Here is a 27,928-nt window from a genome sequence, read left to right as displayed (position 1 = left end):
TGTCTCATATTGTGTTGTCTCCTTCATGCTGTTAAAACTCCTCTGACCCAGTGCGGCATGGACACAGTGTCTCTTGGGATGCTCGGTGGCACCAGAATGGTGGCAGTGAATTCTGTGTGTCCTGTGGGACCTTCCTAGATCAGGCTTATCCTGGAACATCCCACAGATGCTCAATAAGATTTGGATCTGGGGAGTGTGGAACCTGGGTGAACACCTTAGCTCTGTCGTGTTCTCCGGGCCACTCTTGAGCAGTTTTAGCAGTGTGTTGAGGTGCATGGTTCTGCTGAGGGTGGAAACTGGCATCAAGGACTGCTGTTTCCATGGGGGGTTAGGGGGTTGCTTAACCTGCAGTGTTCAGGTGGGTGGAACATATCAAACATCCACATGAACGTCAGGACTCAAAGTAAAGTTTCCCAGCAGAACGTTGTGTTATAACAAGATGATTGCTGTTTTTCACTTCACCTGTCAGTGGTCATAATGTTATGGCTGATGGGTGTACTATTCGTTGTGTAACAGATTTAAAACATGTGAAGGGGCCTCACCACAAGATGCGATTAAAAGTAATTTTATAGTCACTCCTTCAATTTTTATTTAGGTTGTCAGATATTTGTCTAACAGTTTAATTCATCACAAGATGTCTAAAATGTGTTTTCTTTAACTCTACTGCCTATACAACATGCAACATTTTACATGCTATCATTAGCATCTTACACTGTTAGCACTAGAGCTCTTTTTGTGTGCAATGTTCAAGTATAATTTTTTCCAGAACATTCTGAATAAACATTTTATTGTGTTTTGTGGTTGGTATAAACTTGAAATTGTACAATAAAAGCTGTAAAGTTATAACGATGTTTACGTCTGTCATTCCTCAAACTAGTTAGCCTCATAGCTTTACAAGCAAGTAAGAATATGACCCAGACGCTACCTAATACCTAACTAACCAGCAGTCTTCCAGCTCAAAGACTGTGTTCCACACTTTTTCCTTTAAGTACATAGTATAGCTGCCCTTACAGATTGCACACTGTCTCCTGCCGTGTGCATACAATTGGGATGTACTCCATAATAATACTGCACCTTAAACTGTTGCTGTCTGTAGTGTGCAATGAGTTCTCATGCGCTTGTTCATACCTGTGTGTGTGACACTGAGACGGATGTGATGTGACCTCGCAGAGGATTGTGGGTCAGAATGGCCAGGAAAGGATGCTGACTTGCATATTTCAAAATCCAACTGGATGTATTTGGACAACCTGGTATTTTGGGCTTATTGCATTAAACATGGTGTATTGAGACACACTAAATCTTTTCTCAGGTGTACTATAATTGTGGAAGTATGTATATTGGAACACAGCCAAACTGACAGCTGGTTCTTCCTGAAGGAGGTGGAAACAGCAGCAGCTCATTGGTTTTCATACCAAAAAGAGGACTAAAACCAGTTATACAGTCATGGTGAGATGAACCACTGTTGCAGTATTTTGAGTTGAAAACCTGAAAGACATGCTGTGCAGACAAGTGAGATCAATTTGCTGTAAAGAGACCGGACATACTCCAAAACAGCTGAGACTGACAAATTGAAGCCAAAATTGGCTGTATTTATGTTCAGGGACCCTCACAGGTAACATAAACCCACACTGAGCAACACTCTGGCCATGTTTTATGTGCTATACTCATCAGTCAGCAAGTTTATTATCTCCTTTGCAGAGATCCACAGCCTCTCAGTGTGTCTTTTTTGTGCATTATTGTGGAAACAGCATCTACTTCTACTCAGCGACTGTTCAGTTATGTTCTGTGTAAAATACATTTTGTTGCTTTTCAGGCTCACTGGCCAATATAAAGTCTAAAATGCACGTTTGATCCACTCCTAGGTCTCCTTTAGTCTTTGCTTTATCACAGATTCGGTCACTATGCTATAAAGTCACGTGGTGTTCTGTCAGACGGTGTCCTGTACAGTTACACGAGCACCCACCCACGCACAAACTGCCCACTCCACAGAGTTGCTGTTCAGTGGGGGGGAAGCCCTGTGATCAATGTCTCCACAGGATGGCAGTATGAGTCTGATTGTGTGCATGCGTACGTGCGTGTGTACAAGCCCTGCGTGTGTGTATGCGTGCGTCCCCTGCGTGTGCGTGAATCTGCGTGGGAGTTCCTTCTTTCGCCATTCCGGGGTGTTGCCAGATGCACAGCACCGCTTGCAGAGGCGTGCTGGAGAGGTAGAGCACTGCCCGTCTCTTCTCTCTCCAAGGCGTCTCTTCGGCCTCTAACCTCCAGAGTCTACTCCCCCCCACCCACCTCCACCAGCAGCAGCAGCACTGCTACACCAGCACCCCCACGCCAGCCCCCGCCCCCATCTCTCTCTCTCTCTCTCTCTCTGAAAAAAAAAACAACAAAAAAAACAAAAAAACAAATTCGGGATCCAAGCATGCCACAACAGCAGCTAGGTATCCGCCTATCCTCCCCCAAAGTCACCGCAGGCGCAGCAGCAGGCTTCCCCCGTCCGAGAGAGCGCGGAGACTCCACCGAGTGATGCCACTACTGCAGCAAGACAAGCACCCAGCGACCGCGTATATTGTCGACGCCTGCCGGAGGACCCACCGACACCACAATCTCGGCCCTTGACAGAAGAGAGAGCCCCCCCCAACCCCCCCTCGGCTCCGTTCCCGTCCCGACTCCAGGATGTCCGACAGCAACGCAAGTCCCGCCGACCGGGTGATCAAATGTAGGCATGCCAAACCCTGCACGGCCAGTGAGAGCTCCTCTGTGCCAATAATTCTGCCATAACTTATCGTATTTTTTTGTTCTGTTTGCATCCCTGTCGTTGCACCAGTGTCTCATATTCGCACGTTTTCTTTCATTTTCTTTCTTTTTGTACAGAGTCCGTCCTTTTGTTGTTATCATGGCAGCTTATAATAAAAGCAGCATTTTTGGCTGGAGAGTCAGCATGCATGTGCCTCTGAACCTTTTAGGGGAGGGAGGTGGTGATGGAAAGGGGAAGGGGGTGGGGGTATCCAGCACGATACGCCATAATCAGGGTCTTCCCTCGTTATTCTATTAGAATTCACCCCCTCACTGAGGCATTACCCCATTTTCTAACGGGGGGATGTCTCTTCCTCTATGTATAGCCAAAGCAATTGTGCGACACCCTGTGCTGCATGAGCTCCATACGCGCTCAGGCTCCTAGCGGTGGTTTCGTGTTACTGAATAATACCCTACAGAGACGAGAGAGCGGCAGAGAGAGGAAAAAGCAGGGAGGGAGAGAGGGAGAGGAGCATCTTGTTCCAATGAAACATCAAGCAGTGTGACGATGACAGCGAAAGGCAGACATAAAGGTAAATAAATGCTGCGCGTAACGAGCGATCGTTGGTGTTGTGGTTCTGCTGTGGATGTGAATGATGTTGCGTGTATGCCACGGTGTACGGAGGGAGAGAGACGGGGGAGGCAGCGAGAGGGAGAGGATGCTATAGGGGGGACTTGTCACTCGGAGACTGAAGGATTTTTGATCTTTCTCTCCCAGTATTTATAAACTGTGTGTCTGGCTGCGCGTCATGGTGATGCCAGTGCGCGCTGGATGTGCCACAAAACATCCACACGTTGGCCTACATTCGCGATCCGCATTTTATTTCCAGTCAAATCTGAGCCAAAGTCAGATAATCGATCGGTTTGAATAGCAGGTAGGCTGGTAACTTTGCCAGGCCGAGTGCGCACCTCCACCCCCCGGCGACTTTAATTGCACAGGCCTGTATGATGAACTCACCCTGATGTTTGCTGATGTGACGTTTAAAAAAACCCACGAGTGAACGTGACGGACCTACGAGTCGACGATTTTTTTCCACTGAGGCCTGAATGTCAGTGGGTGTCAGTGGCCTCTCCCGTGCGTATCGTCTCCGTAAAAGGTCTCCCTGGCGTCCCCCTCTTGTTTCCCTGAGTGTCAAATGAGAGACAAAATGGAGTTTAGGGATGCTGGGCTGCGTATCCGAGCCGCGGATGATGCATCCCGCTCTGATGGTGTTCTTGCCTCATTGGATTATGGAATATTTAATGTATTTAGAGTGTCTGTTTCTGCTTTTACGCGTGTTCGGCTATACTGGGGAGGCTCTGAGGAGGGGCTCCGCTCGGGGTTGTGATCCGCGGAGCCTGCACAGATTGTCGTGCTTATCGGGTCACAACAAGGCTGGCGTGCACGCAGCTTGTCACATGCGACGGCGTCTCTCCTCCACTGGCTCCCCCTTATTAAAGCCGCAAAAAGGGCTCTCTGTCGGAAGAAGCGGAGCTGACAGTTGGATGCGTCGCTCGGGCATGCCCCGGTATTCCGTGCGTGCGTCGTGCTTCGGAAAGGGGTGGGGTGGGCTGGGGGCGTGGGAGGTGGGTGATGATGGTGGTGGTGGAGGGGGTCTTGCAGCTTTTTTGCACGTAGGACTCAGGACTGCACGTGCATATGCCTATGGCTGCGAGCCTGTGTGTGCAGCTACATGGATGCAGTCGTGCAGGGGCGGTGCTATCTGCAAACTCAGAGTCCATCCATCACATCGGGCCTCCACACCTTCACCCCTTAGATCCACAGCTCTCCTCCACATGTGTGTATTTCTACATCTTTGCCTCTGTTTGCATGTGTGTTTTAATGCAGCTGGGCCACCCGAGCTCAGTTGCCAACACTGGAACAAACTGAGCGACCTATATCCTCATCCTCATGCATCATCCATCATGCACACTCACAATCCTCTCTCACAAACAGAGCAATGCATCAGTCAGGTGAGAATGATTTAGTATGAATGAAGCTGCACAGGGAGTGAGGCATCAGTCACAGGGAAGTCATTTGTGGCAGATGGACTGTGGCCCGGTAGTTCCCCACGTTATGGATTTTAGCACGTAGAAGCGCACAGAGATGGAGCCAAAGGACAAAGCTTATGCCGAGAGGAATGGACAGAGAGTGTGGGGGCGAAGTGAGGGAGAGAGGAAAGGAGAGAATGTGACAAGGCCACGGAGGAGGTGAAGTAGCTGGAGCGAGAGGGAGGAAAGGAGACACAGTGGGGCAGGGAGAAAACAGAAAGGCAAAAGAAGTAGTATTTCACACTGCTGAGTTGCAGGACGGCATCCTCTGACTTAACCAGTGGACTCCTCACACCTATTTCCATTACTTATCATGCAAACGTGTGTGTGTGTGTGTGTGTGAAAAACAGGCAGCAGGCTTCAGAGGAAACATTTGAGAATAGTGCAGAGTCAGACTAGAGTAGAGCAGATCTTGTGGAGAAACACTGTGTAAATTCTGTCTCATGCCAGAAATAATGATGAGAGATTAACATAGCATAGAAGAAGCCATCATGCTTCTCCTTGTGCAGCGTTCACTGGTGACAAAGGACGAGCCTGAACCCATGAGTCAGCAGCAAGGAATGTTGGATGTGCAACATTTGAACTTTTATCTGCACACAGACCACCTCATCAGTCCTGACAGAAAGCGCTTATTAGACAGAGATGTGCAAAGGTTTAAGACACTAAATAGAAAGTGAGGATATTTTCAAAAGTGATGGCAGATAAATCATTTGGTGAGGCCATTCTTTACTTTTAAACAAGAATGTACAATACATTTGTGCTGCTACAGAATACATTCGTAACCAATTCTGGCTGCTGTTATTGCAAGGTGGACAAGAATCTAAATATCTGTGTAGATTCTCAGTCATCTAGATAATAGAATCCTATGATCTGCAGTAGAAAGCAACTGGACTTCTTATTTAGTGTTTTAAAGACATTTATGTTCTAATCCAAAAGGTTTCTTCAGTTTTAGCTGACTGATTGAGAGTTTCAGATGTATAAAATGGCAAGTTTTCATGACATCTTCATATATCAGCCAGTAAGAACCGAAGAGGCCTCTTGGATGAGAGATCAAATGTCTTCAAGAGCCTAAAAGAGAGGTCCAGCTGCTCTGTGCCAAAGCTCTTAAGATAAGAATCAAAACATCCCAAGTGTCTAAAACCTTTGTACATTAGTGTATACACACTCATACAGTGTATACACAAAGGCCGCTACTGTCCTGGGTTCAGTAAATACAGACCCACTGAGCATCATCAAAGCGCACAACTAGTGCTTAATTAACAAGAAAAATGATCAATGGAAGTACTAAAGATAAATTAAATGTGTCAAATTTGCAGAAGACCCTTATAGCAATGAAAACAGTGGAGTTACGTAACACGTGATAACACTGAGCTAATGCTTGACTCCTATTGAGAAGATGAAGGTAAATAATGCACATTATACATTACGTTTAATGTACAGTGCCCCTCCTTTTCATGGTAAAAGCACATGTGTAATTAATATCGTCAGCCGAATGACACATTTTTTTCCCCATATGTCAGTATAGTTTCAGGATCATGGTATTGTGAATGTAAATCATAGACTTTTCTTGGCCTACTGGGTAACTTGCAGAGCTTGTTGAACCGGGCATTTTTAGGTTACGTCTTCCTAAATTTGAAGCATTTTCTCCACTTCTCTATTTCATGTCATTGTTAAACAAAAAACTCTTGGTTTTATAAAACTAATGATGGGTGTTTGTTGTTAATTTTCACACATTAAATGATTCATCTATTAAAAATGTGTAGAGGAAAAGGGAGTGAAATAATAGCTGCAGTTGTTTTACTATCCTGTGAATACAACAGCCCATCAGATGGAGGAAACACATGAGAAAAGTGTAACGTGGGCGGGCCAAATATTAAAAATATCTTCCAGCATGTTGCAAACCAATAGCTTTTTCTTATGGTGGCTTGTCAGACACAGGTGTGACGAATAACATCAATCATGGCTGTGTTCCCTTTGGATGCTCTGGTGTCAGGGTCCTGGTAAACGTGCATGAGTGCCCAGTGTCAGTGCTACCGGTTCACATAAATGGGAATAGGCCATTAGTTATCGTCACTTATTGCCATTAGTTACACCTTTTCTTCCATCCATCCATTAGCTACACCCGCTGAATCCTGCAGAGGGTCGCAGGGGGGCTGGAGTCTATCCCAGCTGACAGTAAGCTTGAGGTGGGGTTCTTCCTGGACAGGTCACCAGTCCATCACAGGGCTAACACAGAGAGACAGACAACTGTACATGCTTATGGCCAATCTAGAATCATTGATTAACCTACCATGCATGTTGCTGGACCGTGGGAGGAAGCTGGAGAGAACACACACAGGCACAAGGAGGACATGCAAGGCTTCGGCCAACACATCTTCTTAAACGAAGAGTCAAACTGCAGGATGTGAAAAAGGCCAAAAACAATCTAAATAAAGACAGCAGAATTAAACCAACCCTAATGTAAATAAAAAGTAAACTTGAGCTTCATAATGATAGCATTTAAGGCATAACTTCTACAATTCTACAGTTTCATTTAGCAGATGCTTTTATCTGAAGCGCTGTACATCTGAGAGTAGATACAACACAATTTAACAAAAATTAATCTGCAACCTCAGTGGATGATAAGAGTATTGCAGTATTTATCTTTTTCTTTTCAGTGTTTGTCTTCGTTCCATAGACAAAGTTCGAAACTCAGTCCAAATCCAGACCAATCAGCAAGTCAATCCAGACCCATAGTTCATGGTATGAATTCAACACATTACGGAGGGGAATGTTTTCTATAATTAATTTTCTACCGATCAATTATTTGTTAACAATGTTGAATATACAGTGAAGCTGGAGATTATTCATTCCTGTATTGTCCCCTGATGAACGTGGTTTAAATGGGGCTTATTTCACTATTTCTGAAGCACAACGACACTAACTGCTGGAGAAAGTGTTGTGTTTCTGCTAGCAGCTTCAAAATTGCACAGACATCTCTGTTGCAGATGGATAGCTCAGTGACTGAAACCCCTGGCTTTGGTGGTTGATGGTTCAAATCCTGATCAGGGCGAAGATGTCCAGTGAAGACCTTAGGGCAAGTTCCTTAGTGCTGCCCCGTCTACCTACCTTGTATCTACTCTCAGATGTACCTTGCTTTGGATAAAAGTGTCTACTAAATGAACTTTATCCATTTTCTATACACATTAGGGTTGTGTTGGTCTGGAGTTTATCCCAGCTGACTTGACAGGTCACCAGTCCATCACAGAGCTACATATAGAGACAAACAATCACACTCACATTCGCACCTATGGGCAATTTAGAATCACCAGTTAACCTGAGCATGTTTTTGGACTGTGGGAGGATCGCACAGGGAGAAAATGCAAACTCTACGCAGAAAGATCCTGGGAAGGCTGGGACACGAACCAGGGATCTTCTAGCTGCAAGTCAAAATTGCTAACCACCAATCCACTGTGCAGCCCCTGAATGAAATTGTAAATCTCAGTTTCTGTAGAAAAAAGTTTCTACAGTTGTTCTACAGTCATTTGTGAGCAGATTTCTCCTGCTAGATGAATGTATCTTGACTTTCTTAAACTTGAATCTTTGTTGCCTCAAAGTTACAAGCAAGTTGATTAAATTATATTTTTGCTATCTCCAATTGTTCTGAACCTCTTCCCTTGAATAAAAATCAGACGCAGGCCTTTGTGTAATAAGTTGGCCAACCTCCCGATGTAGATATTACAACTGAAATACGGCTCATCTAGTCTCAGCTGCTGCACATTATTTTTAGGAGATCGACTGTCATACTTTACTTAGCATACTGTACCTAACGCATACTAGCACAATACAGGACAAAGCTACACATGAGATTATTTTGCTGCCAAATGTGTGCTTGTATATTCGGTAATGTGCCACTGTGCTAAACGCATCCCTGTGTGCGATTATGTCTTCAAATAGGAAGCTAGAACTTTAGGCTTATTTGTTTAAAAGTGAAAGTGCAGGGGTGATGCATATCTTTGGTAAGTTCTGAGCGTGTCAATAAATGTGTGCAACTATTAGCTGAAGCTGTGTGGAGTCACATCCAATATGCACACATGCATGTATGCATTCATGCATGCACAAACACACACACACACACACACACACACACACACACACACACACACACACACACACACACATCACCTCTGGCGAAGCTTCGGGCTCACTGGGCATATTTCCTTTTAGTGTAACATGCTGTCCCATTCCCTCTTAGCCCTGTGTGAACTGTGTGTGTGTGTGTGTGTTCTTGTACTTGCTACATGGTGAGTACCATTTTCTGCATTTAACTATCAAAGTGAGGACATTTTTACAAAGTGAGGACATTTTGGCTGGTCCTCACTTTGAAACAGCCATGTTTGAGGGTGAAGACTTGTTTTTAGAGAACAGGTATGAATTGAGGTTTGGTTAGGGTTAGGGTAAGGATTAGGGTTAGGCAATCAGTTGTGATAGTTAAGGTTAGGGTAAGGCTCTAGGAAATGCATTACGCCTATGGATGTCCTCACTAAGATAGAAGTACAAACATGTGTGTGTGTGTGTGTGTGTGTGTGTGTGTGTGTGTGTGTGTGTGTGTGTGTGTGTGTGTGTGTGTGTGTGTGTGTGTGTATATTGGATTTTGGTGTAATTCCTGTGAGCCAGGGGTCCCACCTTGACAGGTCTCTGAATGCCCTGTGGGGAGGGTGGCAGGGCAGGGGCTATTTATAGAGGAGGTACTCCAGAGAGGGAGAGAGAGAGAGAAAGGGATTGTCTAATGAGGACAGGCTGTTAGGGGATGGGCCGTTGTTTCTGTTCGTGTGTCTGTACACAGATGGTCTTTCATGTGTGTGCTGTGCATTAATTGCATTGCATTAATAATAACAACTTCAAATGTATCTTTAGCTGTCGCCCGCCTCCTCTCCAACACCACCATCACCACCTTCACAGACCCGTGGATCTATGTTAGCTGATCTGAGTCAAAGATGCTGGATAAACGCACACAATATGCATGCGAACAGTTGCATCTTCTCTCTCGTACATTCTTGCTCCTCTCACTCTGTCATCCCTCAGTTTCTTCCTCCTTCATTTATTCATGCACAGACAGGCAGTTGGATGAACTGATCTCGGGAGATGTGTGTGGTGTGTGTGTGTGTGTGATTGCGTTAGATGAGGTCCTGAGGAGGGCATCACATCCAACACACACACACAAATAGATAGATATATGTATGCAGGCATGCTTTCAGTTCTGGTCAATGTCACTGGATGAACATCAGACAGATACAGTCTGGGCAGGCACAGTTTTGCACAGTAATGAGTTGATTCATAGCCTGCATGTTGCACATATAGACTGTGCTTCTCAAACTACCATGCACATACAGTTTGTCTTTCTGCGCAGTTAAGTTTTACATCGATTTTCCCATGATTGAGAGGCTAAAGTTTGTGTTGTTCCATACCTATTTAGTCATATTTTGCAACATTTGGAGGAGCCACACAAATGAGGACAGATGGATCATGGGTGACTTCTACCGTCATTCCTGCAATCTGTCTGTTCTCGCTCGTTGTCACTTCCTGCACCGGCCCCTCCGATTGTGGACAGTGTCCCTGTGTTATTTTAAAACTGATGAAATATCCCCATAATTAACTTTAGCCATTAGGGATGATGCACACAATAATAATACGATTCCGATCAGATTCTGCTCCAGTTAGGCTATTAGGCCAGCCCAAACAAATTTAGGAGATTTGGTTGAAAGCTAAGTCATAGATTTTCTCTCAGGCTCCCCCTTGCTGCGCTGTAATGTGGAGATTTTTGGCTGAGCTGGCAGCTCTGGTGCTTAATAAATTCCACACTGGGGAGTTCAGCTGTGGAGAGTAGGCCAGAAGACAAAAACAGTACAAGGTACATTAGGAGCTAAAAATGTTTTCACCCCTTTGCTCGTCTTAAGCCTCTCGGCCCATCCAGCCTGCCGTGCATCATGTGATTGGTCACCTCAGTAAAAGGGACAGTTTTGGATGAATACAATTTTTTTTCACTCTACTTGCCTCCACTTCAGAAAGTGGAGCTCACGGTGTTTGTCATAACACAAGGCACAGCTCAGACTGTATTGTCAGGGAGGAAAAATCTGTCTCCCAAGGTTGAAACACTTGGCAGCAAGTGTTAAGATGCCTTACAGCGGCATTTGAGACAAATACTACCCACTGCCACTGTACTCAAACAAGTGTGATGTCTACGGTCTGAGCTCAGTGCATGCCAACCTAACACCATCTTTACACTGCTGGTAAGAGTGTGGGATAAATAAAATGTAATACTCACTCTGGCAGTATTTTAGCACTTTTTTATGCGGTATTTCAGTGATATATTTATAAAGACACCACATGTTGCATTAATACTAATGTGCCAGCGTTAGCCAGGTGTCTAATTTTCAACTGCAGTCGTTGAAGTCAAACCTCAGAATGGACGAAGGGTTTCTCAAAATAAATAAATGAATAAATAAACCTAATTCATAGTCACAGTTTGCCCACAGGTATAATATCAACCAATAGCAAGACATTTCAGATTTTTACTCTTAAATGTAACCCTTGATCTGCCTTTCCAGATGCTGAAAAATGTTGATTTAAGTCAATGTTTCATCCAGTCCAGTTCCTGCCAGCTGTACAACTTTCTAAAAGTTAACATCCATCCATCCTCATTAGGGTCGCAGTGGGGCTGGAGACTATCCCAGCTGACTCAGGCGAAGGCAGGGGACACCCTGCCAGTCTGTCGCAGGGCTACATATCAAGACAAACAATCAGAATCACAGTCACGGACAATTTATGATAATCAATTAACCTCAGCATATTTTTGGACTGTGGGAGGAAGCCGGAGTACCCGGAGAAAACCCATGCTTGCACAGGGAGAACATGCAAACTCCATGTAGAAAGAACTCAGGAATGCCGGGACACAAATCTTCTAGCTGCAAGGCGAACATTCTATCCACTACCCACTGTGCAGCCCTAAAAGTTAGCATGCTCTCTAAATAAATATCAAGAATATTTAAACAGAAAACTGTGATGATTCACATCTTTTAAATCAACCTATACGAATTAGATTTAGCAGACTATGCTCTCTATGGCCAACTACAACAAGTAACTGTCACTACTGGCGCAAAAACTTCTTTAATGATATGTGGTGTTAGTACAGCTACAGTAACATCCTGACAAGTGGGTCTGTATTTGAGCTGTTCATCTTTACACAGAATATTAGTCTAAACAGTCTCTGTTTTTACCAAATTATTCTTCAATAGATTCAGAGGCTACATGTACTGGACATCAGCTTAAAGCTAAGACCACATTTGCACTAGAGCTTTATAACGCTCTGCAAAGATTTCAGGCACCTCACATGTTTAGATTCCATCACACCATATGATCAGTTAACCATCGGAATAGTCTGAAATTCTTTCTACAGTTTGACAAAAGCCGAAGGATGATACTGTATGAGACGTTTTAAATGAGAATGAGCTGCCGTGCCTTCAGCTAGCAGTATTTGTTAAAACCACAGACTGAATATGAAAGATGGACATAAAAACTCTCTGGTTTGTAAAGTAACAATTTAAAGCCTTGAGATTAGCATTTGGCCGTTGCTATCTTTGTCTTTCAGAAATGGACATGATAAGTGAATGCTAGATCTGTCTTCACGACACTACACAAACTGATACAGTAGCACACTGACATACTGTGTTTTATCATATATTTTTTCTCTAATTGGGACCATAACTTACAAAATCAACATCACACTGTCTCGAAGGAGACTTAAAACTAGCGGATGAGACCATGAACTCATGAGGAAAATGGTTATTGAAGTAACAAATCAAGTGAGAAGTAGGATCCTTTTCTCATAGACTTCTCTACAGTCAAACTTATTTTGCAACCAGAGCAGTCGCCCCCTGCTGACTGTTAGAAAGAAAGCACTTTTAAGGCCCTTTCACATTGGCTTTAGTTTTCAGATCCGAAGGCTACATCCATATTTTATATCCAGTTTATGGGTAAAACAGTGCTTGTATGGCAGTATTTGGTTGAGTGAAGTTATCAACCCCGCAGGATATTATTTGCAAGGCATCGGAGGCAATAATGAAATGTATATTTAAGCTGAATAAAAATGGTATTTCTATGACAGCAGGTGAATATTGTCCAAGGTTTTTTTTTATGATGTCTTGGTTTGAATTGTGGGTTTGCATCACATGATATTTTATGTAAGAATATGGGTTCACTCTGAAAGACAAAAACTAGACAAGAAAATCTGAATCACCTTCATGCCCCTCCATCGAGCTAAGTCTCACTGGAGAGGCATGAAGGTTGCGTGCTGCGGGGGAAATACCATCTGATGAAGCTTTTACTGGCTATGAAAGATATCTTAGTGATGGAAACATGACTGAAAAAGACTGCAGGATGACTTTACAACATATAAACTTAACCAAACTAAAACTACAGTTCTTTATAAAGATCCAGATAAGGCATCAGAAAGGTAATTTAAATATTAATATGAATGACAATACTGCACTGCTCTCTAACATAATGATATCAATGATTACCTGTTCAGGAAATAGCAAGTGATCAAAATTCAGCAGTTTTCTAGGTTTGGTGAATGAGGCTTGAAGCTACTCAGCGTATTGAATTGTCAGTGGGTGCGATTTTTTTCTGCAAAAGCTGTGATGCAAAATTTGAGTCTTGTCTTCTCATCACCATCAAACGGCACATAATGTTCCTTTGTTAGGAACCAAAGCATAATTTCCTCATAGAGACTCGGGGAAATGATTTCCATCTCCGATGTCCTTCTTGGTGGGTGGCAGAGCCATCATGTTGTATGTGAGTGTCAAGCAGGATCACTGCGATTCAAATTATTCATTGAAAATTAACCAGATCCTTTGTGAAAATGTTGATAATGAAAAGCTCCACTGAGAGAAGTGAACTGTGGTTACTATTTTTACTTTGATTTGACTGATTGTGATTCACCACAAACCTGACTGAGCTGGACAACTTTTTGTTCCGCCTCCTACATAATAGAGACCTGAACTTTGTTTCACTAGATTCCAAAGTTTTATTTTTCACATGTTCATACAGTTTTGACAATGAAATGCAAAGTGATTGTTTCACAAAGCGGTACAATAACAAGAAGACATGATAAAAAAACATTCCCAGAAATATAGAATTAGTCATAAATAATGATCAGTAAGGAGATTGCAAAACCTGTAAATACCCATTTCTACTTTCTCATGTTGTGCTTGCTCTGAGTGGATATTACTTGTCCAGACTGAATGTCTCAAGAGCTATGGGCTGGCTGGAACTCTTGCATGGATCAGATGATGAGCTCTATTGAATTTGGTAATCTTTCGGTTCTGCTAATGTGACTCTTTGGTTGATATTTTTAGTTCTGGGGAAAACATTTCAACCAAAACTGGATAAGTTATCATGGAACCGGGTACAGATATTAAATCCAATCAAATGTTATTTATAGCACAAATTCAGTACATGGTGAGTCCTCTCAAGGGACTTAGAGAGGTAAAGACCTTACAAAATAATACAGAGAAACCCAACAAATCAGGAGTATTTTTTGGAGTCCCTTTGAGCAAGCACATAGCAACAATGAGGAGAAATGAAACTTCCCTTTACCAACAAGGAAAAAAAAAACACATCCAGACAATGAACGCTTGAAGTTGAAAAGACCTACTGCCACTTCTACCTTGATTATCTTAGACATGCAGTTGAGCCTTGTCGCTGCTATAGTGTTTTTCTGCGTTAGAATTTTGGGACTGGGCTGTTTTTTTAATGGCTGAATTTAACACTTTATTAAAGGGCATAAAACAAAGACCTTGCATATATTTTCATCGTCACGGCAGGGATTTGTGCTAATATGTGGGTAAGGTTTAACATTATACTGTAAACTGCACATCCCAGATGATACTGCAGAGTACCACAACAGTAATGTAACATGTAGTGCAGCAAATGACTTTTCACCGTGAGTAAATCAGTAAAGTAATGCATTACTTTTGTTTTTTTTAAAAGCAGTGTGCAATGCAATACTTTTTTGAGTACCAACCCCAACACTGGATGTAATATATATATTTGGAGCTGAACTAAGAGGGGGAAAATTACTCATGTTGAACATGAGTAACTGGGAGGATATAAACATGCCAATGTTAGCATGTAGCTTAACGCGCAGCCTCATAGATTTGCCAGAATAGGAGTGAATGCTTGTCTTATTGTGAAAATACAATAAATGTTTTTGCTTTATTGTCTAATCGAGTATAGACCCTCATAAAGTAAATGCCAAATACAAGAACCTGACCTAGCACATGTCCAACAAGCTAGCTGAAGATAACATAAGTGGAACTTCTTTTGCCAGATATTCCTCAGAGACAAAATTACATAACATCTGTAAATGCAGTGCCTAGTAGAAAAGCGATAACTTATCAGTGCGATAGATTACTGAAATTAGAGATAATAAGTAAGCTAACATGAGAAAATAGAATAGAAGGTACCATACTGGCAATGGCACTGAGGTCGTAAAGTAATATTACCCATGATAAGGAGATTTTGCACCTGAAATTGGAATATTGCACATGACAAATGTGACGATGAGTTGTGCTACTGAATGCATGTAAAATACTCTACATTAAAGCGTGAATTAGGTATAAATGTATGTCTTCTGCCTTCATGTTCAGCTCCAGGCTTACAAATTCTGAATCATGCTGCCAAAATTATAGTCAGCAAAAATCCTTATTTGGCCTATTACGATTGCTTTGAAAAAAAAAAAAAGCTGCACCAACACGTTTCTCAAATTCATATCAGCATTACTTCATTAAATTCAAATGTGCTCTCTTCATAATTTACAAGTTTCTGTCTTGAGCCTCTGAAAAAATCTGACTGAGAATCCAATCGTGTTTCCCCTTGAACTGTGCTCTCATCAAACGGCCGGTCGTCAAGTGGTTTGACAGTGTCGGTGCTGAACCTCTCCTCTCTCTATTCCCCAACTGCCAAGTATAGTTTTCCCAAGTATAGTTTCTTTCCCTGAGCTCTGTGTCTCCGCTGTTCTCCACTCTCTCATACCTGCCCTACTTTCACACTGCTCTCACAATTTACGAGTTTCACATTGTGTGTCCCTCTCGCTTCTACACACACACACACACACACACACACACACACACACACACACACACACACACACACACACACACACACACACACACACACACACACACACACTCTTGAGGCCTCAGTTTTACCTCAAACCAGAAATATACATGCACAGATTGAGTTCATGTGTATGTGGAAGCCTCAAAAGAATATTGCAGCCCCTTTTCCACTGTGCTTGCAACTTTTTCCAATGACAAGTACCAACATCGGTACATTTCACAGCACAGTGCAGTAGTACAGGACAGTGTATTACAGTACAGTGAAGTAGGAGGTTTAGCCACATACTGGCCGGGCCCTGTTGTTTCCTTTTATAAATAAATATGAAATCACACAAATACCAGCATGCATGAGTAATTCCTTCTCTGGCTTATGTTCTCTGACAACCTGGGGTGCACAAACCTTTTCAAATATTAATCGGTCCAAACTTGTAATGCAAAACTGGTTTTAACATGTAGAACCGCTGTTCTCAAATCGATGGAAAACAGACCCTTCAGCTTGGCAGCCCTGAGGTGTCCTGGGATGTATCAGCATGCTCTTGTGTGTTGTGTGCAATTTTAAAGCGTGTAAAAGTGTCATGGGGTGTGCTAGCAGCTATCTTATAGAGCCCCGAGGTGCTATTAGATGCTTTTGGGTATCCAAATATGCATTCAGATGTGTCTCTGTGCTTCCCAGAAGGCTTAGTGCACACTGAAATATGCTCTGGTTGAAGTGTTTTGGGATGTTGTGAGGTTTCAGGGTGCCTGAAGTACTCGTGGGCATCTTTAGTGTGATCCAGGACAAGGTGAGATCCAGATGGCTGCATGGTGTTTGAGCTGAGAACAGCGTAAAACAGATACAGCAAGTGTTTATGCGTGATCAGTCGTAAATGAAAATATGAGTAAAATCCTCATAATGTAGTAATTTGTGTTGAATGTAACTGATTTATCCAGCCTGACATGATGGCTCATTTAGCATTGGCTAAATGTTTCTGAATGGATAGTGGTGACTACATTAAAAAAAAATCTGTTTTTCAATGAGCTACTTGTACCGTCAAAATGAAATAAAACGTGTGTTTCACATTAAAATGTAATGAGGGACAATCGTGTGAACGCTCACTGGAGACTGAGGCCTGTTACAGCAACAGGAAGAGAGACAGACGAGTGAAAAACTGAAAAAAAAAACTGAGAAGGGACAAAAAGAGAGAGTGCAAACAGAGACAAAGTGACAGAGAGTGAAAGTGTGTGTGTTGAGAGAGATAGCCAGGCCTAGTTTTTAGTGTGTGATCTAGGCCATTATCTGTGTTAGCACTGGTGGGGCTCCAACAGGCTCTGTGGATCCTGCATAACAATACCTTTTATGAGCTTGTGTGTGTGTGTGTGTGTGTGTGTGTGTGTGTGTGTGTGTGTGTGTGTGTGCATAGCACTGCTCACACACACATGTGCAATCATGCGTGTTAACGCCATTGTGCCATACATGATGTACGCATGCGTGCCTGCACCTCTGCCTTTTGTTTGTTGCCGCTGAGTTGGAGCCTGTTGAGAACACTTGTGTGTATCGAGTGTCGAGTGTGTCTTTGCATGTGTGTATGTGCCTCCTCACGTGCAGCTGTGCGCTCTTGCTGTATCACCCTCGTCGTCAGTCAACCCCCCTCCCCAGCAGCGCCCTGGGGGCCTTCATTATGTAAGAAAGACATTACTGCAGAACAGAGTCAGAGAGGAAGAGAGACATTACTGCAGAACAGAGGCGGGCAGCCCTGATAACTCTGGCAGCCCCTGTTTCAATACAAGCCGCCTCGGCCTACGTAACACACGCACACTCACACACTCACACACACACACATGCACATGCACACACACACACACACATGCACACACACACACACACACACACACACACACACACACACACACACACACACACACACACACACACACGCACACACACACACACATACACACAAATAGGTGTGATCAGGATAATGGTGAAGATTGAGGGCTTCTGACAATTGTAGGCAAGCTTGTTGAAGAATACAGCACATGTCAATAAATCATGTTCTGCATTATAATAAACACTCTTTTCTTTTTTCCTGCATCGACTTCTCACATTCCCTGCATAATTTAACTCACCTCCATCTTCACACTCCCATTCAAACTCTTCTCCTCATTCTTAATCTCCAATTTCTGCTATATTTCACCCTCCTTCCACTCTCTATCATCGATTTTCCTCTGCCTCCATCTCTCTCCTCACACCTTCCTCTCATTTCCATCTCCTCTCTGTCACTCCTGACCTCCCCCCTCAGCGGTCCCCTTCCCCCTTGCCCACCGGCTGACCATGAAGGAGGTGTTTGATGCAGAGGGCCGACCGCGGGTGGACCTGCTCAAAGCTCACCTCACAAAAGAGGGCCGGCTGGAGGAGGCCGTGGCCCTACGCATCATCGATGAGGGCGCCGCCATCCTGCGCCAGGAGCGCACTATGTTGGACATTGAGGCGCCAGTCACGGGTAAGGTGTAGTGATGAAGAAGCTCTGATTGTAAATGAGTAATTTAGGAAACAGCAAAATAAAGTCAGAAAGCTATGCTTGATATCAATAAAAAAAAATTGTTTACAATGTTGGGAAAAAATGTGTATGTGCTTGTCTAGAGTTGGATGAGAAGATCAATACCACTCTCATGTCTGCACAGAAAATGCGACGCTACGACCAGCTTAGCTTACAGTCCCTTACTGGTCATTTAACTATTAAAATTAATCTCATTGTGTTCAAGTTACACATTCTGAAGTTTTTACCATTAAAATAATCCCTTCCTGCCCTAAAATGGCTTAGTTTCACTCTACACCGTTGCTTCCATTAGAATATGCAGATATCTCTCCACCACTTCCCACTCGAGCACACCAGCTCACCTACAGCTCTCCTCAGACGTTCTAAAACTACTCTGCAAAGGCAGCTACTCTACAGTACAATGGCAATTTGTAATATTGGACTAATTCAGCAATACATATTTAAACTGCATACTGATTCGAAAGAAAAATAATGGTACAGAAAGTAGCATCATGCAAATTGACAGGGTTGGTTCTTTAGCTTTGAATGATTTTCGTCTGGAGAGGTCTTTAAAGATTGTAAACTAGCTAAGCAGCTTATCTTGTTTGTTCCATTTGGATAAAAACTGAAGAGTAATTTCTCTTATTAGCAGTAGTTTTATAGCTGGACTCCTCACAAGTTGTTTCTTAACTACCCCTGTCCAAGAACTAGACCGGTACACAACCCCTCATGACACTATGTTTTTAGTATGCTTTTATGTGGGTTAACCCTCTTGTTGTCTTCATTCACAGGCACAAAAAAATATTGTTTCCTTGTCTGAAAAAAGTCAAAAAATTCACCAAAAATATTCCCCAAATTTCTGAAAATTTGCAACACCTTCAGGAAGAAAATTCCAATAATTCCTTAAAAGTTTCCGTTAAAAGTTTTATTTTTTTAAAAAAAATCCCCCAAATTGTGCAGGAAAATTCTTATAATAATAATATAATAATAAATATTTTCAAAAAATGAGTAAAAATCTTTCAAAAAAAAAATCCTAAAAATATCTAAAATGATATCAGTAAAACGTCTGATAATTTCTTTAAGAACATTTACATAAAAATCAACCAAAATCCAGCGAATTTCGCTGGATTCTGGATGTTCTTAAGAAACATTTTTAACATTTCTTTTTTTCCACAAAAAAATGTTCAAAGATTTCCCAAAAATGTTGAAAACGTGGACATCAGAACTTTTACTGTGAAAATATACAGATTTTTCCACACATTTTCAAATGTTAAAACTGGCCAATTTTGACCCGCAGGACAACACGAGGGTTAAATGAAGCAGATGCAGTGTGTTAATTTGAAAAATCATTATTTTTGAATTGAGCCAGAATTCCTCTCGTGTCCAGTGTTTAAGCAACTCCTCCTGCAGTTCCCTCGTAGGTTTTCTGAAGTGCTGTTCTGAGGCCTAGTGAGGTTGCTCCGACCATTGCCATCCTGGCAGTGCATGACTCCTTCTAACTATTGGCTAATCCAAAAATGAACAAAGAGGTGAAGCATGAATAAAACTGAGGCTGGCAACTGACTGTCCTATGATGGCACCCTACTTTCAAAGCAACCATGCGCTTGATTATGCATAACTTTAAGCCTTCATACGATTTAAAAAGGTAGGTTATATAAAAATGTAACACCTGTACAGATGTCATGAACAGGAAAACTACCTATAGAGACCAAATCTGTGGTTTTGTACCAGTCTGTAGCTTGTTTATTTCCTCTGCGAAGTTGGATATTTTAACATAGGAGTCTATACAGGTTGACTCACTTGTGGAAACAGCCTCAAGTGGACATTCGAGGAAGTGCAGTTTCCACTTGATCCTACAGTTCCAGAGGTTACTACTTTATTTTAGCTAGCTTCATATTATTTCACAGACATGACAGTTCTATCAATCTTCTCATCAAACTCTCACCGAGAAAATAAATAATCTGCAGTCTCCAAATGCAGAGTTATTTATTGGAAAACTGTTTACAAAGCTCCCACTGAGGCAATCCACACCAAAAAAAAAAAAAGCGCCAGTGTTTGTTTCAGTGCTTCTATGAGTGACAAGCAAATAGATCAGACGTTTCACAGTGAGGACACAGATAGCAACAGTCAAAACAGAGAGACAGAGAAATGAAGCTGTGGAGCAAAAGGCAGAAAGATCAGTAATTATGTATTAATCAGAATCCATTCGCCGATTCATTAATCTGCCATATGTATCTGCCACCCTTTTAATATGAACTGTTGTTCGGTCGCACTTCACTGAGAGAACCAATTGGCACTTATGCACCTCACAATAGCAGGCGCTGGCTTTGTAATATCTGCATGTATTCCCCTGCCAGGGAAATGGTACGAAGAGAGGAGAATATCGAAAGGGAGAGATTGAGATCGATGGAGAACAAAATGAAAAACAAGTTTTCGAGACAATGACGGAGAAGACAGACAAGCAGGAAGGCAGACACTTGGAACCTATTGACACTGCTTGGTTAATACACCTATGTGTCTCAGTGAGTGTGTACGTGGCTTCATGCAAATGCGAGTGGTGAGATAATTCTGCGTGGGTTGTTGTGCCCACGCAGTGTGGGAACATCGCTCAGCTTTCATAGGTACAGATCCCCGGGGACGAGGACAGATAGACAGGCAGATGGAAAAGACAGTCGATCATAAGCAGCTTAGTGCAGAGGTTCTCAAACCTGTTCGCTCACAATGAGTAACATATTGATCCTTGTTCCAGGTATCTCCGCTTCTACAGATACTGACCCAGAAACACACACCATCTGATTGGAAATAGCTTATGAATTCATATCACAGAGCAGTTCAGATTCAAGTATTGAGTACTTTAAGCATTTTTACATATGCAGAATAGTTCAGCACTTTGATGGGGTCTTTGTAAATGCCTCTAAGATGGATGGTGGCAGGTGGATGGCTAAAATGTGAACTGACAGGCTTTTAGGATGTCACATGAAGGCTTCTGGGAAAGTACTGAGACAGGTCTGAGGAGGCAGACAGGTACAGCTCAATTTCACTCATGCCATTCTGCACTCCCAATTCCCAGCTCAAATTAAAGTGAATGCTTATGAGTCGACACAAAAACAGACATTAACATGGCAAGCAGATGGAGAGACAGACAGACAGACGTTGCCGACCAGACAGATGCAAAATGGCCATCGTAAAATGGCTGCAGAGGGGAACTATGACATCAACTAAAAGTGAAAGGAGAGGCCAGACAGATGGTGAGGGAGGCGGATGGTAAGATGTATGCTGGCAGATCATACAGACAGACAGTCCTGAAGTCTTTCAGAATATGAAGTGTTCAGCATGTGCAGCATGATACTCCTGGAAATGACTTGGAACAAATCTGTGGAAAAAATACCAAGAAATATAGTCAAGAAAATAAGAAAAGTGTGTGTATAATCAGATGTATGAGGCTCCATCAAGAAAGCCAGATTTCAAAAGCCTGATTGCAGTGGGCGTGAACTTAGTCATACAAGTAAGCTACATTTCGTCCAGATATGGAATAAAGTCCATGAAACGTAATGCAGAAATTGGTATTTTAAAATGGAAACTATGTGATTGTGACTGTAACTAATGTTTATTTTAATATAAATCAGCACATAGTTATTTTCTTCCTTATTCAATCAGTGTTTTGCCCTCAAAATCTCAGAAAACATTAAAAAAAATGCAGGTCATACTTTCCGAGGATACATGAATGTGACATACTGCTAATTGATCCCAGCTAATAGTCTAAAACTAAACAAGTCAGAAAAACCTCAAATCTGCATGTGAGAAGAGTGGACATGCTCTTGTTTGAAAATGATTTCCAGCTATCTAAGAAAGCCTTTTCTTACAAAAGCAGTATATGTACATTCCTTTGGAGACAGGTGGTATTTACACAGACTTCAGATTGTCTGCAACAGATTCTTTCAGGATGTTTAGGAACTTATTTGCTGTTTTTTCTTGGCCTTCAGACAGATGAGTGATGTTTCTAGATCAGCACAAAGAACAGTTATATCTCGGCAGATGCAAATCTGGCCATATGGAGCCACTGAAGCAAAGACGGTGCCACATTTGTTAACTGAATTGTTAACACGTGGGAGCTGAAAGGGATGGTCTTTATAGTACTGACACTGTTGTGTGCTGTTTCCTCAGTGTGTGGCGATATCCACGGCCAGTTCTTCGACCTGATGAAGTTATTTGAAGTGGGAGGATCTCCTGCCAACACACGCTACCTCTTCCTAGGGGACTATGTGGACAGGGGCTACTTCAGTATTGAGGTGAGGATGGAACCAGCTCCGTGCACAGTGAGGCATAAACCTGGAAGTATCCCATTTTTATGGATTTGCACTCAATATGTTCACTGTATTGTCTACGCAGTGACCTCACAACCAAAACAGTGTCTGCGGTGTATATTGCCCTGAAGTCTATTATGCACCTTCCTGGGGCAAGGTTTATATCGTCACTGAGGTATACAGTTACAGCACTGTGCTGTAATTAATGTTTTATAAATGTACAAAAGGTACTTGAGATTAGCACTGACACAACACAATGTGTGTCTGACAATGTACTGAGGTGATGCAATTTAAAATTCATGGACAGGGAACCTTGTTATTAAGATCAGCTTTCATTCACTATTCAGATTCAGTAGCCTGTGCTTTCCTATAGGACAGTGAGTGATTCAGGGTCAGTAATCACTAACAAGTGTACAATATGCTGCTTGCAAAAATATGTATGTAAGCTGAGTGGAGATGGTACACTATCCAGAGGGCTGATTGGACATTTGATTCTTCAAAATGTACGTGAGTGCCATAAAGTATATTTGTGATTACCTTGTGTAGCAGAAATGAAGCACAGACTAGCCGTGTGACTTGAATCCATACAAACACATGAAAGATCTTGGCTTGTCGAGTCACTACGGCATATGGGATATGCCACTGACACGGAGTGAGCTTAGAGCAGAGGGAGCAATATTTAGGTCACCTTCCTAACACATTTGAAGGGCACATAAGCAGGGGACTTCATGTAGAGCAGGGATGATGGTGTGTAAAGGTGAGAACACATCCTCTGAGCCATTTGTAGGGTTAAATCAGTGGTAGCAGAAAAAAACATGCTGGGTGACTAAGAAGTCATATGCCACCACAGCTGTTGGTAATTCATTTCTTTTCATTTCCTGCTAACTTAATCAGCACAGTTGGATTTGTGATGATTTCTGTCAGAATTCTGTTTGTCTCTATCTTTAGACCTGGGCAAGGATCAGTTTGCTTTCAGCTCAATTAATTATGGCAGTGGATAGCTCATTCAGAAGGAATTCCTAGTAAGGGCTCCATCATGAGCTTTGAATTTGTAGTTTGAGTTTAATGAGGGGAACTGAAAGCGAAACAACTCCAACTCTGTTTCATACAACTGTCTGCTAGCAATGATGTGCTAAAGCAAAAATTATTCTCATTAAAGTCTGTGGTGTCCCTGAAACATGAAGGTAGCTTAGCACAAAGACTGTAAGCAAGCAGTATCAGCCTTAAGATAAAACAATAAACACCCCATTTAATTTGGTATAGTGACTTGCTTGCTAAGGAGGTTTAGCAAACAAATCCACTGAGTGGAAATCATCCAGCATAGAAAATTTAAAATATATATCATACCCAGTTACTTTTATCCATTAATCTCCCTAAATATCTGGAACCATTTAAACCACAATTTGACAACTAAAAAATGTCGGAATGGGCGCTAGCCTGTGAAAATTAAAGGATGTTTTTAACCAGACCAAATATCACCATCAGAATGTAAAGGTCAATCTACTTGAGGTAGCAGTATTGTGTAAATGTAGCATTTATTCAGGGTTGCAAGCAACAATAATGTCAGACAATTAAAATATGTGACTCACTTTGAATAGTCAAACAAAATTACATTTAAGAGTGTGTATTCTGTAATCTGTAGTAAAATACATTCAATAAGTAACCCTCCCAACCTTACCAGTAAGTGGGGTGTTTTATCTTGATGCTGTTACTGCTTATTTAGAGTCTACCATCTGAGCTTGCTAACTACTAGCCATGCAGCATGTTAGCCTCTTAGCATTGTTGGCATAGTAGCTAGCTTGCTAAGCACGTTTAAGCTAAGGAACAAACCACTGAGTGAGACCATCCAGTGTACAGCTTTTATATGTACCATATTTTTGGTCACTTATTTCCAACTATTAACCTACCTAAGTACAGTTTGAGAACTACAAACGTCTGGTAGCCTTTCTGCTCTGTGCAGCATTGGAAATTTACACTACTGTTATGAATACTCTTTTCAATCATTTTATGCTGTGGAAAAGTTAGAAACTGCCTTTTCTGGTTCCATTTGTATTTTAAGAAGATTAGTAATAATGCAGAAAAGTAAAAGCATTTTTTTAGAATTCTAAATTCACATAAAGGGTTTTTTGCAGGCTCAGAGTGGGTCTTGGGGCAGTGACTGCACACAGTCTACATATAACACTGCAAAAACTCAAAATCCTACCAAGTCTGTTTGTCATATTTTTGGTCAAAATGTCTCATCCGACTTGATTTAAGATAAATTCTCTTAACAAGTGAGATTTCAGCAAGATGGAGGGTCTTATTTTAAGACAACGCATCTTAAATATCTCGTTAAGTCAAACAATCTTGAAATTATTTTGTTTTGAGTTGAATTTTACAAGAAAACTCAAAATAAATTTAACCCTGGTGTTGTCCTGCAGATCAAAATTGACTCATTTTAAAGTTTGAAAATGTGAAAAAAAAAAAATTTCACAGTGAAACGTCTGATGTCCACATTTTCAACATTTTTGAGAAATCTTAGAACATTTTTTGCTGAAAAAAGAAATGTTAAGAATGTTTCTTTAAGAACATTCACCAAAAAATCAACCAAAAGCCAAATTCGCCAAAATTGCGAATGTTCTTAAAGAGAATATTAGAAGGTTTACTGGTATAAATGGAATCACTTTCGATATTTTTAAGATTTTTTTGGAAGATTTTAACTCATTTTTTGAAAATACGTACAAGAATTTTCTTCCGAAATTTGGGGGATTTTTTTAAAGAAAACTTTTAAGGAATTATTGGAATTTTCTTCCTGAAAGTTTTCCAAATTTTCTGAAATTTGAGGAGGTTTTTTTTGCTGATTTTTTGGATTTTTTTTTTTCAGACAGGGAAACATATTTTTTGGTGCCCGTAAATGGGGACAACAGGAGGGTTAACACATCTCAAATTAGGAGGTTACATGAAAGCAAAAATATATTTTTGAGTGAAAACTACAATTTTTTTTTAGCATGTCTTTCTTATTTTAAGACACCGAAGCTTGACAATCTTGGTACAATATAGCTTAAAATACATTTTCCCAGCTAATTTTAAGATCTCAATATTCTAATTATCATATCTTATTTCAAGAAATCTTACCAAGCCATTTTTAACTTGTTCTATTGGCAGATTTGTCACTTATTTCAAGGTAAAAAGTTCCTTGAAATAAGTTATTTTTTTCTTGTTTTGAGAGGGGCATTTTTCCAGTGAAGTCAATGAATCTTTCTATTAGACAGAAATCTATACCTATTTCTCTTGTTTTGGACCAACTATGAAATGTAAAAATGCCCATTATGCTTTAGCAAACAAAACCTCAATCAAAAATGAAGGTAAAATTGTATAAATGTTTTGTTTACTCTCACTTCTTACAGTTTTGCTCATCATGTGCACTTACTTTGATGCCAGCTGAAACCTCTGTGTTGGGCTCAAAATTCCGCTATGCATAAAAAAACCCTGTTAAAGTTTTATTGTTTATCTTGTTTACTGTTTTTTTTACACTTACTTGGTAATTTGATCAGCTTCAATTAAACTACTTTCAGTTGATTTATTAAGTAAGAACGAATACAGCTTTACATATTTTGTTTTCCAAATTGATAACCCAGTACATGTATTCCATTATTCCCCAATGCTACCATCTACATATCGACCATACATTGCAAAAATTTTAACTAAACTTTAATCCAGGTAATAAGAGTTATTAGTGTAATTTGTTTTCAAAAGACAATATGTAAGTTAACATGAGGCTTTATAAATGTACCATGAATCCTAAATTAACTCTGCTTTTGATTAAATTAAATGTTGTTGTAAATATTGGCGGTGCTAACCTGTTTCTTGTGCTTTCTCTTCTCTGCTGAACATTTAGTGTGTGTTGTACCTGTGGTCACTGAAAATCCTCTACCCAAAGACGCTCTTTCTTCTACGGGGAAACCATGAATGTAGACATCTGACAGAATATTTCACCTTCAAACAAGAATGTGAGTTGCTCCTTCTCCTAAAATTCCATGTTGTTTCTACCTTTGTGTCAATGGCTCTGACGCCCCTTTATAAGCTAGTGTCCACTGCAGGAACTTGGGGGCATCTCAAACCTTTGTTGATGTTCTGACCTCAATAACTGCGCCTGTAGAACCTCTTTCAGGGCTGTTTTTTGCGGGAAAAGGAGTACTGAGTCTTGTGTAGGTGCTTCTGAGAGGCCATGTGTGGGTTTCAACTCTGATTAGTTAAACAGAAAGAAGACAAATGCTGGTTGGTTAAACTCGCAGAGGACAACAAGCGCCATTTTTTTTGCCCTCCAAACGTCTTCTTCCTAACATCGCCATCAACAACATAAAGTTTGCCATATAGGCTAACATAACAAACATTGATCTACTCCTATGTGCCCATAGAACTAGAGTTATTTGGATTTAAACCACTTTGGAAACAGAAAGGCTGAGAGGGTTGATTTGAGGTGGTTCCTGTAAATTTTCGCAGATGCCATGAGTTTTTGCAGTGAAATGCTGGCTATTTTTCAGCACATTTAATTATGTAAATCTTATGTTCCCAACTCACTTAAGTCCTGGTAAACACATTTTACTTACATAAAAAAGGAATACATTTCATCCCGGGCAAAAAGTCATCATCGGTTTATAGACAAACATAGAGGAATTACAGTGGTTTTTTTTGCATTCTAGAGGTAGTCAAGTCTGTACGGATGATAAGGAAAAATATAAGATCAGACGGTTTCATTCAGCGTAATCCTGTTTGCCTGCTCAGTTTGCACACTCTGACTCTCGATGGGGGATTTTTAATGTAATCTGAAGCTAATGAAATGCTCCTTGGCCTTGGATGGGTTAGTTAGCCTCATAGCAGAGTCTGAAAAGCTAAAACAATTAAACTGTCCTCCAAACTCCTTAGTGTCACTCTTACTGCTCAACCACGTGCATACCGACATGTGGGGAGGCTGAAGGCTGGACAGACCTCTGGCTCTGATTGGACAGATCTCTGGTTGAGTTTGGCGAACAGTCAGTCGTCGCGGATTAATTTTCTGTCACTCAGCTGCTCAATATATCGACTGGTTGTTAAGTGTTTCTTGCAGGATAGCTTCTCTTTCTCCCTCCTTTCCCACACTGCCATCTTT

At 41.4% G+C, this 27,928-nt stretch overlaps 1 protein-coding gene across 3 annotated transcripts in view; it reads left to right on the top strand.

The window, feature by feature from the left end:
* The first annotated feature begins 2,364 nt into the window (after positions 1–2,364).
* The window catches only part of ppp3cb (protein phosphatase 3, catalytic subunit, beta isozyme), a 45,375-nt gene continuing 19,811 nt past the window's right edge, over positions 2,365–27,928 (top strand). The window contains exons 1-4 of one of the 3 annotated variants that reach the window (XM_022202953.2): positions 2,365–2,713; positions 18,260–18,460; positions 22,661–22,785; positions 26,678–26,789. In XM_022202953.2, coding sequence (XP_022058645.1) covers positions 2,671–2,713; positions 18,260–18,460; positions 22,661–22,785; positions 26,678–26,789 — 481 coding nt within the window. In that variant the 5' untranslated portion in view covers positions 2,365–2,670. Of the gene's footprint in view, positions 2,714–3,101; positions 3,324–18,259; positions 18,461–22,660; positions 22,786–26,677; positions 26,790–27,928 lie in introns of those variants that run through there. The other 2 variants (XM_022202955.2, XM_022202954.2) reach the window with 2 other exon arrangements.

The sequence above is a fragment of the Acanthochromis polyacanthus genome, chromosome 10, assembly GCF_021347895.1.
Source record: "Acanthochromis polyacanthus isolate Apoly-LR-REF ecotype Palm Island chromosome 10, KAUST_Apoly_ChrSc, whole genome shotgun sequence".
Lineage (NCBI taxonomy): Eukaryota > Metazoa > Chordata > Actinopteri > Pomacentridae > Acanthochromis > Acanthochromis polyacanthus.
Note: the sequence above shows the minus strand (reverse complement) of the source record. Positions and strands in the feature narration are given on the sequence as shown.